Source organism: Piliocolobus tephrosceles, chromosome 1, assembly GCF_002776525.5.
Source record: "Piliocolobus tephrosceles isolate RC106 chromosome 1, ASM277652v3, whole genome shotgun sequence".
Lineage (NCBI taxonomy): Eukaryota > Metazoa > Chordata > Mammalia > Primates > Cercopithecidae > Piliocolobus > Piliocolobus tephrosceles.
The window spans coordinates 175,520,935-175,537,679 of NC_045434.1; the positions used below are offsets into that span (position 1 = coordinate 175,520,935).

At 39.6% G+C, this 16,745-nt stretch overlaps 1 protein-coding gene across 2 annotated transcripts in view; it reads left to right on the top strand.

Annotated features, from left to right (window-relative positions):
* Positions 1-362: 362 nt before the first annotated feature.
* EFCAB14 (EF-hand calcium binding domain 14) overlaps positions 363-16,745 on the top strand; it is a 41,593-nt gene continuing 25,210 nt past the window's right edge. For both annotated transcript variants that reach the window (XM_023221529.2, XM_023221530.2), the window contains exons 1-3: positions 363-777; positions 2,233-2,381; positions 10,588-10,733. In XM_023221529.2, the coding sequence (XP_023077297.1) occupies positions 593-777; positions 2,233-2,381; positions 10,588-10,733 (480 nt within the window). In that variant the 5' untranslated portion in view covers positions 363-592. The remainder of the gene's footprint in view (positions 778-2,232; positions 2,382-10,587; positions 10,734-16,745) is intronic.

A 16,745-nucleotide genomic window follows, 5' to 3' on the forward strand; every position in this document is an offset into this window, starting at 1 on the left:
CGGCCAAGCAGTGTTGGGACTGTAGCTGCTGGGAGCCCCCTCCTGCCGCCACCTGTCCTGCCAGGAAGGGACTGACGCGTTCCCACGTTCTTGCTCTGCACCTCCCACTCTCTTCCCATTCAAGAACAAGTTTCTCTTCCCTCTCCATTGGAAATCCTCCCCCGGAGGTCCAAAACACCTATTTTAAGCGTGCCCTTCCTCAGCTCCTGGAGCACTCTTAGAAGTATTGCCTACTTATCCGGGCTGAGAATCCTTCAGTTTTGACTTGGCTTTTTTTCGCCCTTTGGAAGATAAAGGTCCCTTTCCACCCTCTACTAACATTCTGCGCCCAAGGCCTTATCCTTTGGGGTCACCAGCTCCTTGGCCATTTCTATGTGATTTCCCCCACCCATCTGAGTTCCAGTTTCCTCTGGGCTCCAATCTCCAGTCCCTGGCGGATCTGGTCAGTCCCACCCCTAGGTGGGAGTGACCAGGGGGCTCTGGCCCAGGATCCCCAACCCTGGAAGGCAGCTCCAAGGCAGGAAGAGAACTGGGCGTCGGGTACGAGCCTGGCAGCTCAGGAGTCGGGGCTCCACTTACCCCACACAAAAAGATGAAAAAGCGCAAAGAGCTCAATGCATTGATTGGTTTGGCTGGGGACAGCCGGAGAAAGAAGCCCAAGAAAGGCCCAAGCAGTCACCGCCTGCTTCGCACTGAGCCTCCCGACTCAGACTCTGAGTCCAGCTCCGAAGAGGAAGAGGAGTTTGGTGTGGTTGGAAATCGCTCTCGCTTTGCCAAGTGAGTAGTGGGGAAAGGTGGAATGGGAAGAAGGCATCTCCTTGCACTACCAAGGGGCCACATTGACAGGAAGGAGAAAGGAAGTCCTTGGGAAGAAAAAAGGGTGTAGACCTTGGAAGTCAAAGAGGGAAAAACGGTTTTAGGGAAAAGGTAAGTTCAGATCCTGAATGAAGAATAAGTTAGAGACCTGTCTTTAGGTGTAGAAAGAAAATCTCCAAATCTGAGGTGGAAATGTGGACTTGGGAGAATGTGCCAAGAGTCCAGGGAGTCCTAAAGAAGCGAAGAATGGAGACAGAGGAGCACAGAAGCTTTGGAGACTAGACCTTTTAAAACAGTGTAGAACAAAGGAGAAACAGAGACTTTAAGACTGCAAATTATTTCGTTTTTGCACTCTTGATGATTCTGAATATTGGTGATGGGGAAATATGGTGAGAGATATACTGTAGGAAGTATGAGCCTTGAGAGTAGGTGGGTTGGCGAGGGGGCAAAAGAAGAGGCATCATTTTCCCTAGCCATTCATGGGTGTAGAGACCACTAGGCAAATCAAGTAGTAAGATTTGAGGACATTGGGATTGGGGCTCAGGGTGGGAAAGAACCAAAGGGAACTTTAAAAAGGCCCTTGGACTCTCTGGGAGCACACTAAAAGAGGATTCTGCTGAAGATGCAGAAACAATGGCTAGGCAGAAGGTCAGGGTGCTGACATGGAGTGGTTGGTTGGTTTAAAATGTCTTGTTTTGTTAAAGGAAGAGTTTGATTTCTAATGAGCTTTGTCAGCTTAGGCTGTTAAGGGCAATCCTGGGTTTGGGTTATGAAGGTCTGATGAAGTGTTACCTTCATCAGAAGACACCTGGAGTAGTTACCCTGCTAAGTTAGTTTAGACCTTGAAAGTTGGTTGATGTTTTGTGTGAAATCTAGCCCCTTCTGTGTTTCCTTACTTCTGAGCCAATAAGCTAGAATACACCATGTGTCCACTTAAAAACAGATCCTGTTTCTTTCATTTCTTTTGCAGTAAAACTTGCTTAAAAGTTTATAAAGTTTCAGGAAACTGAAATAAGATTCCCCGGAGTGAGTGAGTATGCATTTGAGAGAGAAATCAATAGGCAAATTACAGTGCAGAGATGGAATTGCAGAGAAACACTGGTCTTTACACTTTTGTGACCTGAGCTTGTATTCAAAGACCTCTCTCCTGATGATGACAGCAGCAGTGCCTTTATGTTCTTCCTTTTACCTGCAGGAGCTCCCTCTGTTTTATGTGACGTTTGAAACCTTTGTACCCAGTAGATGAACCCTTAATAGGTCGTATTATGTATTCATTTAAGTGCTTTACCCTACCTTCCCTGGTTAATTCACTGGTTATTCATTTAGAGGAGATAATTGCATGGCAAAACTATTTCTAATAAAGCTATACCCCATAATCACTTCTGTACTCATGGTTGAATGTGTCCTCTTGAGCAGGGGAGACTATTTACGATGCTGCAAGATCTGTTATCCGCTCTGTGGTTTTGTCATCCTTGCTGCCTGTGTTGTGGCCTGTGTTGGCTTGGTGTGGATGCAGGTTGCTCTCAAGGAGGATCTGGATGCCCTCAAGGAAAAATTTCGAACAAGTAAGTGGTTACTCTTTTTTTTTTTTTTTTTTTTTTTTGAGACAGGGTCTTGCTCTGTTGCCCAGGCTGGAGTACAGTGGTGCAATCTCTGCTCACTGCAACATCCGCCACCCAGGTTCCAGTGATTCTTGTGGTCAGCCTTCCGAGTAACGCCCAGCTAATTGTTTTGTATTTTTAGTAGAGACAGAGTTTCACCAGGCTGCTCTCAAACTCCTGACCTCAGTTGGTCCACCCACCTCGGCCTCCCAAAGTGCTAGGATTACAGGCGTGAGCCACCGTGCCCGGCAGTGGTCACTCTTTTCAGGGTGTAATCTTGGACTCCTTTCCAGGTTCTGGGACACAGTCAACCATGCTGAACGAAGAGTTTTGCTCATTCTAGTGAAGCAATTATACATTCCTCTCAGTATTTTTATACTCTTTTTGAGCTGTCTGCTTGAATGTTGTAACACTTATTTGTTTTTAAACTCACAAATAAAAGGCAGTGCTTATGCACCAGCAGGACAAGTAATATCTGAAATAATGGCATTGCAGTAAATGCTTAGCGTGCAGAAGGCAAGAGACTTCTACCCCTAGGATAGGAGTCTAGAACTTCGTGTAACCTCTACTTATAGCTTGCATCTCCCCAACTATAAAGTGACAATGACAACACTGAGCTATTCCTTCTACATCACAGGGCCATTTGAGAAAGAATGTGGGAGCATCTGTCGAACGATTGCCTCTTTAGAAAGACCAAATAAGAGCATAGAAATGGGCAATAATAAGAGTAGCTAACATTTGTGGAAGGCCTACTGTGTGCCAAGTCTCAAATCATTTTCTTTACAAAATAATCCCGTGAGATGGCTATTTTTATTATCTTGTGCTCTTAGAAGGATTAAGTAATTTGTTCAGTGATTAAGTATGAAAGAGCTGAGCATCTTCTTGCCCCTTGCTGCCCAAGTTCACATTTATAACACTACTATCTGCACCACTGTTCTCGGTGGCCTTGTAAGCCTACGCACATTTATTCAAGTGCCTCCAAATCTCTTTGATATCAACTTGGTCAGTGATCTAAAAGAAGTTTAGTAGAAGAAACAGAAAGAACTGGTTTTCTGCATACTTACCAGTTTTCAAGCTTAGAGCAAGGACTGATAGATTTCTCTCCTTAGCTGTGCTTATACTAGTAACATGATCTGTTTCAAGAAAAAAAATTTAAATACCATTAATGAGTGTTATAATTTTAAAGTTGTAGGAAACTTGCACTAATTTACATATTCATGAAGGGCTTAAAACAACCATACCTACTTTGAACACTATCCAACTGTCAGAAATGTTTATCTCATGAATGAGTTTTAAAGTTTAAGGAAGTTTTCAAGTCACAGAGTTTTGTATATTCTAAATTGTAAAGTTGTATTTTACACATCCAAATTACTTTTTCATTTATTTTCTTTCTTTTTTTTTTTTTTTTTTTTGCGATAAGGTCTTGCTCTATCACCCAAGCTGGAGTGCAGTGGCATCTGGCTCATTGCAGCCTTGACCTCATGGGCTCAAGCAGTCCTCCCACATCAGCACCCCACACCCCGAACCCCAGTAGCTGAAACTACAAGCACACACCACCCTCTGCTAATTTTCATATGTTTGTAAAAGACAGGGTTTTGCTATGTTGCCCAGACTGGTCTCAAACTTCTGGGCTCAAGTGATCTGCCTGCCTCAGGCTCCCGAAGTGCTGGAATTACAACTGTGAGCCACTGTGCTCGGCCCAAATTACTTTTTCCAAAAGGTATGTTTGCACAGTAGCTTTGACAGGATGTAACAGATTTTTTTTTTTTTTTTTTTTTTTAGCCACACTGAAATTTTTGGCTCTAGGTTTCAAGAGTTAATCTTCTAAGCAAAGGCACCAGTTTCAACTTAATCACAAAATACCCTAACCTTAATAGTATGAGCACACCAGGAAACTGACCACAAGGCTTTCTCAAGGTCATAAAGAAATCTGGCTCCAGAATTGGAGTTCTTACTTTCCATCTTAAGCCTGGAAGATTACAATATCCTCACTTTCCCATCTGAAGCCTAGAAGATTACCATATCCCAACTTCTCTTGGCTGCCTACAGTTACTCAAGTTTTGAACCCAGCCTAAGAACAGCTAATTTTTAGTGTGTTAATGATATTTCTAGTGATGTTGCTTTGAAACAAACTAAAGTTAAAATACTAACTTTGATTTTCTTCTGAGTTTCTGATTCTGGGGATGGGGATTCGGTATGCCACAATTCTCTGCTAGAATCCTAACCTGGATTACCAATTTTTGGAGTATGGTATAAGAAACAATGAGATATGTACCCCATAGTTATTTTTCCTCCTTTATAGTTGTCCTTGCAATATTGCACAGTGTCTCTAAGGCCAATTTTTTCTTACTATGTAAGTAGTAAGCGTAACTTGGAAACTAGGTTCTCAGAAACAGTGTTCAACCATAAATAACCACCGAAGTCATCTGTCTGTGCCATCATCTCTCTGTAGTTAGTTAATTGGGTCTCCTAACTACAGCCTTGTAGTTAGTTAGGCTTGTAGTTGAGCTATAGGCTTGTGCTGTAGCTTGTTTTGATCACATATAGCAATTATTTATTTATGTATTTCAAAACATTCTCAATTCACGCATCCAGGGATTCATTTTTCTGACTACTCTGCACCTGTGTTTACGAGATACTTATGTAATTTATAGGGTTAGCTGAGCTTTTCAGGTAATTTCTTTGGGAATGCAAACAAAGTACTACATTTTAAAAATAGACCAGGTACATGTAATAGACCTGGCAATCAGTCAACAAATATTTATTGAACACTTGTTAATACCAATCCCTGGAAATACTATACTGTCTTCAGGAGATGTCAAGAATTATACCCTGGACTGCAGACCCTGCTTTCTACCACTGAGCCACATTCTCCTAGGACCCTGACTACATTTGTCAGCAAGCTGAATGAAGCATATTTGGAATTGTCAGTCCAGCTGCTTTATTGGCTTTGATTTGCTACAATAGAAATGCCAGCACCTGCGATGTCTTCCTGACATTGCAAAGCAGGACTTCCTGAGGGAGGGTAGGGGATGGGGTGTAGTCAGTCCATAGGCTAAACCATTGTAGACTACTTGGGAGATTTTTTGTGAGAAACAGCATCTTGACTAAATGGAACCAATCTTGTTAGGTTTAAATAATCTTTCTTTGAATTATGCTTTTTTTTTTTTTTTTTTTTTTGTTTTTTTTTTGGTTGGGTGGTTGTTTTTGAGGTGGAGTTTTGCTCTTGTCACCAAGACTAGAGTGCAATGGCACGATCTCAGCTCACTACAACCTCTGCCTCCCAGGTTCAAGTGATTCTCCTGCCACAGCCTCCCGAGTAGTTGGGATTACAGGCACATGCCACCACACGCAGCTAATTTTTTTTTTATTAGAGACAGGGTTTCACCTTGTTGGCCAGGCTGGTCTCGAAACTCCTGACCTCAGGTAATTCACTCATCTCAGCCTCCCAAAGTTCTGGGATTACAGGCCTGAGCCACCACACCCTGCCTAAATATATTTTTTAAGGTTAATTTTTTTTCTTGTTTTTCAAGAAGACAGTGGGATTCACGAATTTGGGTAAGACCACCTACTTGTCTGGCTTTAGTACCTTTTTGAGAAATCCAGAACTTCTTGATTTTATTTCTATAAATTTTCCAAGATACTTGCAAGGAAAGGAAGAAGGATTGCTGAAATACCTGAAATAGAAAGCAAAGCAGATAGGCTTTTTTTTTTTTTTTTTTTTTTTCAGTCAAAGAGAAACTTGATCCTTAAGCTAAAAGTACTGACTTGCCCTGAAACTCTTAGCTCAGTACTCTTTTTTCTAAAACCAGATACTTCAAAAGACCTCCACAGTTATTCTAAGGAAGATTCTATTCTCAACCATCCTTTTCTGTCACTCAACTATGGAACACTTGAGTAAATGAAAAGAAATTTGAAAGAGTATAAATAAATGTGGAAAGTGTAAATAAATCAGGCACCTCCTCTTCTGTCCATACAGACAAAGTAGTGACTTGGTCATTTAGTGCAGAACTTAAAAATGGTCTTGTGCTAACGAGGGCATTAGGGGATATAGGTATCTGTAACCTCTAAAGTATAGTAGAAAAAGTACTGGTCCTAGGAGCAGCAGGTTTAACTTTTTGAATTCTGGCTTTGCAAAACTAGCTGTAAAACTTAGACAAGTCACTTATGGGCCTTCATTTTCTCATCTATAAAATATAAAGATGTATTTGTGCTACCAAAGCACTTTGGGCATTCCTCTGTCATAACATCAGTCACACTGTATAGGAATTCTGTGACCATGCCTGGCTCCCCACTAGACTGAGAGCTTCAGGGTCTTTTGTGTATACTGGTACCCATGCAGGGCTGGGCACATGGTGGGGGCTTAATAGCAAGTTGTTGAATAATTAATACATAAAAGTTTATTGCAAACTGGAAAGACATTGTATAACTATAAAATATAGTTTATTTTATATTTAATCCTGTCAACATTATGTTTACTGTTTGGTATATGTTGACATTTTTCCATTTCCTCATCTTAAAGATTAGGGAATCAAAAGAACTAGGTACATTATTTTGAGCATTAACATACAAAATTTTAAATTATTTGCTTCCTATATTGGAAAAACATGAATTAGTAATCATAAGTTATTTGTTTGTTTGCTACACTTCCTCCCATTTATGTAATAAACATACCTCTACTTGGCTTGTCTCTCCTAAAAAGCTCCAAACCAGATAATCATTGTGATCCCCTCTTGGCTCATACAATCCTCAGGATCCAGAATATTTTCAGGGCTGGTCGGCTTTATATGTTTATTAGTTAATAATTGTAACCCAGGTTATTTATGTATTTGTCTATTTCCTCTTCCACTCCTACCTCCTACTTCGTGCATATAGACTGCAGGAAAGAGAGACTTTGCCCCTTGCCCCTTTGGGGTACCTGAGTATGGCAGATATTTGTTGGATGAGTTCTTCTTTATAACCTAACTGAAAATGTATAGGAAATTCAGTGAAATGAATTTAGACTGGCTGGTAAAATGTTTTCACTGTATGAGATAGATATATTCCTGTAAACCATGTGTAAATCAAGTGCTACATTAAAAGCACCTGCTGGAAACTACTGGGCAAAAGGAAATCAGTATGTGGAAGACATCCACACCCCATGTTTATTATAGCATTATTCACAATAGCCAATATATGGAATAACCTAGGTGTTCAACAGCAGATGGATGAAGAAAATGTAGTGTATACACAGTAGAATACTATTCAGCCATAAAAAAGAATGAAATCCTGTCATTCTTGGCAATATGGATGGAACTGAAGGACATTGTTAAGTGAAATGAGCTGGCAACGGAGAGTTAAACACTATGTGTTCTCACTCATATGTGGAAGATAAGAAAAGTTTATCTCACTGGGTGTGGTGACTCACGCCTGTAATCCCAGCAACTAAGGACGCTGAGGCAGAAGGATCACTTGAGCCCAGGGGTTTGAGACCAGTCCAGGGAAGCATAGCAAGACACCATCTCTTAAAAAGTTAAGGCATGGTGGTGCAAACTCATAGTCCCAGCTATTCAGGAGGCTGAGGGAGAAGGATCGCTTGAGCCCGGGAGTTTGAGGCTGCAGTGAGCTGTGATCATGCCACTGCCCTTCAGCCTGGGTAACAGAGAGAGACCTCATGTCTAAACAAAATAAAAATATATTTCAAAAAAATTTGATTCTATAGAAGTAAAAAAATACAACGGGATACTAGAGGCTGAGAAGAGTAGGGGAAGAAAGGATAGGGAGAGATTGGTTAAAGGATGAAAAATTACAGCTAGATAGGAGGAGAAAGTTCTAGTGTTATGTACCACTGTAGCATGATTAGAGTTAACACTAGATAGTTCCAAATAGCTATAAGGAGGATATCAAATATTCCCGACACAAAGAAATGATAAATGTTTGAGATGATGGATATGCTAATTACTCTGATCTGATCACTATACATTATATGTATGGAAACATTGCTGTGTACCCTGTAAATATGTATAATTACCGAATATCAATTTTTTTAAATGTTAAAGCATGTAGGAAGTCTGTCATTATAATGAAACCCTTTGGCAAACATTTTTGGAAAATGAGGAAATATATCTCATTTCTTTTAATTATTCTGAATTTTCAATAGTGAGCTTGCTTAAAATAAGGATACCACCATTACTCCTCATTTTGTGGGGGATCTTAGTTGCTGTTCAATGTGTTTGGGTTTTTATTTGGTTTTGTTTGTTTGTTTGTTCGTTTTTGAGATGGAATCTAGCTCCAGCCGCATAGGCTGGAGTGCGGTGGCGAGATCTTGGCTTACCGCAAACTCCTCCCAGGTTCAAGTGATTCTCCTTCCTCAGCCTCCCGGGTAGCTGGGATTACAGGTGTGCCACCACGCCCGGCTAATTTTTGTATTTTTAGTAGAGAGGGGGTTTCACCATGTTGACCAGGCTGGTCTCAAACTCCTTACCTCAGGTGATCTACCCACCTCGGCCTCCCAAAGTGCTAGGGTTATAGGCGTGAGCCACCGCACCCAGCCTGGGTTATGTGTTGAGGGTTTTTTTGTTTAACTTAATAGTATAACATTAACTCCATTTTATACCCTACAATTATTTCACAGAGCAAGCATTTGAACCCTTCTGTATACCTGGCTCTGTGCTGGCTGCTGGAAATGCATACCCAAGTTAGATCTAGTCTTTGTCCTCAAGCCTCTCACCATTTGGTAGAGGAGACAGATGAGTAAAGTTACAGCACCACATGTTAAGTGCTTGGTAGAATTTGGAGTGGAAAGAGGTTCAGTGGTCCAAGGGTCCTGGCTGTTGGTGCTGAATATTAAAAGGAATTAACTAGGCCAAAGTGGTAGAAATAAAGAAGAGACAAGCCAAGGGCATCTAGGCAGAAACCATAGCATGTGCAAGGGTCATGAGGCTTCAGAGGTTAGTGTGTCAGGAAGATCTGCTTGACCACAAGTAGGTTGAAGAGGTAGGTAAAGTGATGAGAAATGTAATTGGAAGTTAAGCAAAGGCCAGATATTTATTCAGGTGGTAAATATTGATTGAGTGCGTAAAATGTGTCAGGAGTGTTCTAAGTGTAGAAATGAACAAAATACTACGTGAACAAATGAACAAAATGTAGCTAACCATGCAAAAATGAACAAAAAAGTCTTTTAGGAAGTTGTTTTATATGGCTCTTTTATGCCAGTTTCTAGTTTTAAGGAAGCATATAATAACTAAGGCAGTCTGTGGCTTAAAAAAAAAAAAAAAAAAAAAAGGATGTAGATTTTATTCTGGAGGACTAGCCATTATTAATATTTTATTCTCTATGAAAAGGGAAAATGCTCTTCAAAGAAAGAAGAGAAAGCATTGTTTCAGGCCTCTACCTTCAGACTGGCAAATCCCTAAGCCATTCAGGAGCTATTGTTTCCCCAAAAAAAGGCCAAATATCACACTACTTCACCTAGCATATTCTTTTATCTTCTATTTCATTTTGAGTTTTGGGGTGATTTAAGACTTAAGAAAATACTGTTTACTATTTATGAAAAAGATTAAAAATCTTAGTCCTCCTAACAGCTTTCAAAAGGTAGTAAGACCTCCCTCTTGCAGTTGACTAAGGTGGAAAAAATAGATTTAAGCATTTAGAAATATAACTTACAATCTCACCTTGGGCATTAATAGAATAAGATTTATAAATCTTAATTGACTAATCTAAAAACTCCTTAACTGAGTTGGTCAGTAGTACTTAGCATTTATCATCTATTATATGCCTGGCCAGCTGTGTTAAGTGTTTTACAGCCATTCTCTCACTTAATATTAACAATCCTGTGAAGTATATTTTATCACTGTATTACAGATGAGGAAACTGAGCTCTAAGAATTTGAGTTATTTGCTCAAGATCATAGTAAGTCACGGAGTTGAGATTCAAAGGCAACTCTTTCTGCTCACATTCTGTTATGAGTTTTAGTTAGCTAACTTTAAAAGTTGCATTGCCAGTAGTGAAATAGCCCCAGTTAAAATTCGAGCTTTAGTGTAAAAGATATATATTCACATAAACCAAAGAACAATGTCAGAATTAACTTTTATTAATCCATCTTCTTTCCTACTGCTTGATGATTTTTTTCATCTTAGGACCATGAGGGCACTTTATGCTAGTTATGATTGTTCTTATTTTGTCTTTTTAGTGGAATCTAATCAGAAAAGCTCATTCCAAGAAATCCCCAAACTTAATGAAGAACTACTCAGCAAGCAAAAACAGCTTGAGAAGATTGAATCTGGAGAGATGGGTTTGAACAAAGTCTGGATAAACATCACAGAAATGAATAAGCAGGTAGGAAAAGTTTGATTTTTTGCTGTGTAAGCTATGAATATTTGTTTAGTTGTTTAGTATGAATAGGGTATAGGGAATTGTAGGTATAGGGAATTCATTTCAGATTGTTTTACTTTTTGAAATGGGGTTTTGCATACTGTAATCCCAGCATGTTAAAATCAGGTAAAATAGTTATGAATTTGCCAAATATTTAAAATGTTAATCCTTTCTGCAAAAGAAAATAATTCTACTAAATATAGCAGTTGAGAAAAAGTTGAAAGTTTCTTGAGTCACCCTTTCCTGCAGAGTAGAGTAGGTATCAAATAAAACAGGAGTGTCATCTAACCCCCAAGAAAAGTGGATAACCCATTTTTATTAGCTAATGAGAGTTTATTTCATTTGAGTTTACAAAATCTGGAAATGATCAGCAGTAGTCATTCGAAGAATAGCTTAGGAGTGGGTGATGGAGTTGGTTAAATACCTTGGTCAGTCAAATAAGCCTAGATAGAGCATAAACTTTTCCAGTCTCTAAATTGACCAGAGTTGAGTAGACATTGATTCCAGAAGTGGGACTCTGCCAGAGAAAAAGGGCTTATTCTAAGAATGTTGATCAAGCATCTTGTATGTATTAGGATACTGTATTTGTCACAGGGTAACTATAGCCCCATCCCTAGTTTTTCCAGTTTAGTTAGGAAATGTATATGTGTAGAAAAGAAAAGTCAAGTACCAGATGAATGACACACATGCAAAGTGCCTAAAACTAGATATCATTTTTCTTGGGGCTAAGAAGGTATTGTCTTCTTCAGAGTAGAATCACAAAGTTCAGAATGAGCCAGTAGTGACAAGGAGCGCTGTGCTAAAAGAAAGCGCTTGCAAATATATCTGAAGCCACATCTTTCAGCAATGGTCCAGGAGTGGGGCAGTTCAGCACTTAAGACCAATGATAAATAGTGTGGGGCAGTGGCTTCCAAACTTTTGCCTGGAACCTGCAGTAAAAAATGTTTTACATCATTACCCAGTAAACGCATACATACCTATTTGTAACTGGCATAAACGTTTCTGAAACAGTAGCTCACCCTTAATATGTATGGTGCCTTCTGCTACTTGCCATTCAGTTCTAGTTAATCTTTCAAAATTGTTCATGAAATAATTCATGAGTTACAGCCCCTGGTATTTACTATCTGTCCTTTACTCTTGGACTCTAAGTAATTAGAGAAAAGCAGGTATTCACCCCTTTTTTGCAAAAAGGGTAGGAGAAATTGGCCTTGCCTACATTCATACAGCAAATTACGTCAGGTGAAAGTAGACCACATTGAAGCACTGAAAGATAGTCAGCATCTCTCCTGGGGCAAACTGGGGATTCCATGTAAGTAGCCAGTCATACAGTTTGCCATTCTGAGAGGAGGATGATACTGTTCAGCATGAAAAGGCGAAGTCAGCTATCTATTTTTCATCTCAGTCTTGTAAACTGACATTATAGGAAGAGTCAAAGGGGATATTGGTATGTGGTGAGAGAACACAGATAGATTTTCAAATTTTGGGTACATATGTTGGTTTCTGAGTTCTCTTTAACCAGGAAACTAGACACAAAAGAATCATTTTATTCTTAGCCTGCCATTATTTTTAATGCAAGAAGCACCTGAAAATGCAGATACAGTAAATCTCAATGTCATTGATAGGTTTTTGGAAACTGTGAACTTAAGTAAGTGGCATATAATGAAACCAGTTTTATCATAGGCTAATTAATATAAACAGGACTTAAGGCCAGGTGTGGTGGCTCACACCTGTAATCCCAATACTTTGGGAGGCCAAGGTGGGAGAATCACTTGATCCCAGGAGTTCCAGATCAGCCTGGGCAACAAAGCAAGACCCTGTCTCTACAAAAAATAATTAGCCAGGCATGGTGGCGTACACCTTTAGTCCCAGCGACTGAGGAGTCTGAAGCAGGAGGATTGCTTGAGCCTTGGAGTTTGAAGCTGCAGTGAGCTATGATCGTGTCACTGCACTCTAGCCTGGGCAACAGAGCAAGACCCTGTCTCAAAAAAAAAAGAAAAAAAAAGTTAAATTCCTAGGGCACATTTCTGGTCACACAAAAAAAATCACTAAACTTCTAGATAAAGACCAAAACACTTCTAATATTCAGCATTGAAATAAATGTGAGCGATACATACATTTACAAAAGATTAATAAAAGCAAGTAAAATAATTATTTACCCATTTATTTCAGTGCAGGGTCAGGTCCTGAGTGGCCAGAGCCTATCCTGGCAGCTTAGAGTGCAAAGCGGGAACCAACCCTGTACAGGACACCATCTCCATCACAGGGCTTACTCATACACATGCTCACACTCAGACTGGGACTGTTTATACATGCCAACTAACCTAACGTGCACAGCTTTGTGATGTGGGAGTACCTGGAAAAAACCCACGCTGACGTGAGGAGAACATGCAAACAGACAGTGGCCCCAGCCAGGAGTCAGATTGTTTTTTTTCATCAACGTTATAACCAAATGACGTTGAACAAAATATTATTCAAGGATCTGCTATAAATAGGAAAGTTTGCTTCTGTCCTAGGGCTTCATCTATGAAGCTGGAAGAGATTGCCCTGAAACCCTTTCCATTTCAGCATCAATATGCCTTCAAAGATGCTGGGACTGACTTACGAAGCCAGCCTGATAACAGAGGACTTCTCCATGAGTGCAGGCCCAGAAGCATTGGTGATGGGAAAGCAGAGACTTGCACTGTTTCCAAAGGGAGCTCAGTACTCTCTGTCTGAGTGGTTTTCTAAAATTAATGTTACATATCTCTGATAGTCTGTTGAAGTCAGAGGCATCTGTCCTAAACCAAAGTAGATAGAAAAATAAAAGAATATTTAACTATGTTTCTATATCTAAACATAACTGTCACTTAAGATGCTTTTAGTGGCAGTGGTTTTAGAAGCAATTCAAACTGTCTCAAACAAGAAGTTTATTATATCACTTAACAAGAACTGTTCTTATTACAATGTAAGTTGAAGTTAATATAACCTGAAAAAAAAGCCATTAGTTTGAAAAAAGTTAAAATCAAATCTTCCTTTGAAAAAGCTTTAAATTAGTAGTTGAAATCTAATTTACTTTGCTGTTTTATTCATGAAACCTCTGGTTTTATACTCATTTCCTCTTGACTGTTACAGGGAGTCTCCTTCTACTTCCTTGAAGACATTATTCAACAAACATTTACCTAGCTGCTTTTATGGAGCTAGATTTGGATACTGTCTCAATCCATTTGGGCTACTATAACAAAATATCTTAGACTATGTAACTTAAAAACAACAGGGGCTGGGAAGTCCAAGATAAGGCACAAGCAGATTTGGTGTCTGATGAAGGCTCATTATTTCATACTTGGCATTTTCTTGCTGTGTCCTCACATGGCAGAACAGAATGGGCAAACAAACTCCCTCTGACTTTTTTTTCTTTTTCTTTCTTTTTTTTTTTTTTTTTTGGAGACAGGATCTCACTCTGTCACCCAGACTGGGATGCAGTGATGCAGGCACAGCTCAGTGCAGCCTCGACCTCCTGGGCTCAAGTGATCCTCCCACCCAAGTCTCCAGAGTAGCTGGGACTATAGGCACGCACCACCATGCCTAGCTAATTTTTTCTTTCTTTTTCTTTTTTTTTTTGTAGAGACAGGGTCTCACTATTTCCCCCAGGCTAGTTGCGAACTCCTGCGATCAAATAATCCTTCCACCTTAGCTTCCCAAAGGGCTGGGATTACACATGTGAACCACTGCCCTCAGTTCCCTCAAGGATCTTATAATCAGATAGAGGAAACAGAAAAGTAAACAATTGTAAAGCAGCCTGATAAGCAAAAAGAAATAGGTCCAAATGAGTATTGTGAGGCCATTTTTAAGTATATATCTCACCTAGACTGGGGCCAGGTGAGATTTCCTAGAGATCTTGAACTGAGTCCTGAAAGGCATATAGGAGTTAGCCAGCTGAATTCTACAGAAAGAGAGAAGAATATTTTAGGTAGAACATTAGTGCAGTTGATCCTCATAATTTATGAATTCTGTACTTGCTAAATTTATATGTAATCTCAAAATCTATACTTGTGGCACTTTTGCAGTCATTCACCAACATACGCATAGCAGCAAGGAATTTGAGTCACCCAACATGCATATTTACAGCTGAGTTTGAACAAGGTGACATACTGCCTTCTTGGTTCAGCTTTCATACTGTAAACAGTGTCTTTTTCACAGTGTATTTAATGCCATATTTTTTATATTTTTGTGATGTTTTTGGTGATTTCCGTGTTCAAAAATGTTCCTCAGGCATAGTGCTAAAGTGTTATCTTTTGTTCCAAAGTGCAAGGAGACTGTGATGTGCCCTATGGAAAAATACCTGTGTTAGATAGGCTTCTTTCAGGCTTGAGTTATGGTTCTGCAGGCTGTGGGTTCAATGCTAATGAGTCAACAATATGCATTAAATAAGATATCTTTAAACAGAAATACACATACAACAAGGTTGTGTATTGTATTGATCAGTTAAAAAAAAGTGTGAGCAGGCCAGGCACGGTGGCTCATGCCTGTAATCCCAGCACTTTGGGAGGCCAAGGTGGGAGGATCACGAGGTCAGGAGTTCGAGACCAGCCTGGCCAACATGGTGAAACCCCATCTCTACTAAAAATACAAAAGTAGCCGGGCGTGGTGGCAAATGCCTGTAATCCCAGCTACTCAAGAGGCTAAAGCAGGAGAATCGCTTGAACCCAGGAGCTGGAGGTTGCAGTGAGCCGAGATCATGCCATTGCACTCCAGCCAGGGTGACAAGAACAAGACTCTGTCTCAAAAAAAAAAAAAGTATGAGCAGAGGGCTCACAGCAACCTAACCTGTGTTTCCCCAAGGAGCAGTGGTTCAGTATTCACTAATTGAATGTTTGTTGCAAGTTTTCTAGAAATAACTACCACTAATAATGAGAATTGACTATATGTGCAAAAGTATAGATGAATGAAAACATGGTATGTTCAGGGGATTTTAGTCACTCATTATAGCTGCAGTATAATTTGGTTTAAAAGGCCAGAGATAAGTAAGTCAGCAAGAGCCACATCAAGAAGGACTTTGAGTGCCCTTCTCCTATAGTACTCTGTTTAGCTCTCTTTTAGCACTCAGTCCAAATAACTTATGTGATGCTTATTTGCATATACTTCTAATTGCACTAGAAAGGCATACACTATACTCTGAGCCTTAAGCATGATGATGAAGAAAATGATGGCAGCGATGATGATGACGATGATGGTATTGACGATAACTGCCATTCATTAAATGCTTTCTTTGTGCCAGCCATTATTAGGTGCTGTGATCTCCTTTCTTGGCTTCTACAGTCCTGTGAAGTAGGAGATGTTCTTTCCATTTTACAGATAAGAACACCGAGGTTCAAAGAAGTTAAGTAGGTTGCCCACAGTCACTCAGCTGTGTAGCAATACTAAAAGTAAAATATTCAATTCCTGGAAGTCTCTTTTCTTTCCAGCTTCCCATGCTGTGTTACATGTTTGTAGCCCCTGTAGGATTCAGTAGGTGTTCAGTAGATAAAGTTGAAAGGATATGATGCTGAGTCCCTACTAGGGCTAATAATCACTCATCATTGATGATTGTCTGTTTTAATAACTTTTTCTTTACTATTTAAAGGACACTTAACTTCAACCCCAAAGCAGAAAAGCAGCATTTCCAACTTTATAGTATAAAATGATGTGTTAAGCAAATGGTCTACAGTAGCTATTTTTAATTTTTCTAATGAAAAGTCATGTAATATGCATAAAAGTCATGACTCATATTTTGTCTGGAATATGGATTTTTCTTAATGGGTTCTATTTAATTCAACTTTTTAGACTCTTTGAATTCCAAAGTGTGACTTTTAGGGGTAAGTTCTCTAATGCCTGAGTCTGATCTGACATTCTAGAATGCAACTGTTAGAGGTCAGAGCAATTCCAGAGAAAGAAATGGGAGGGTACCTTGTCTCCGTTTTATTTACATATATAAGCTTTGCTATAGTTTTCCACAGATTT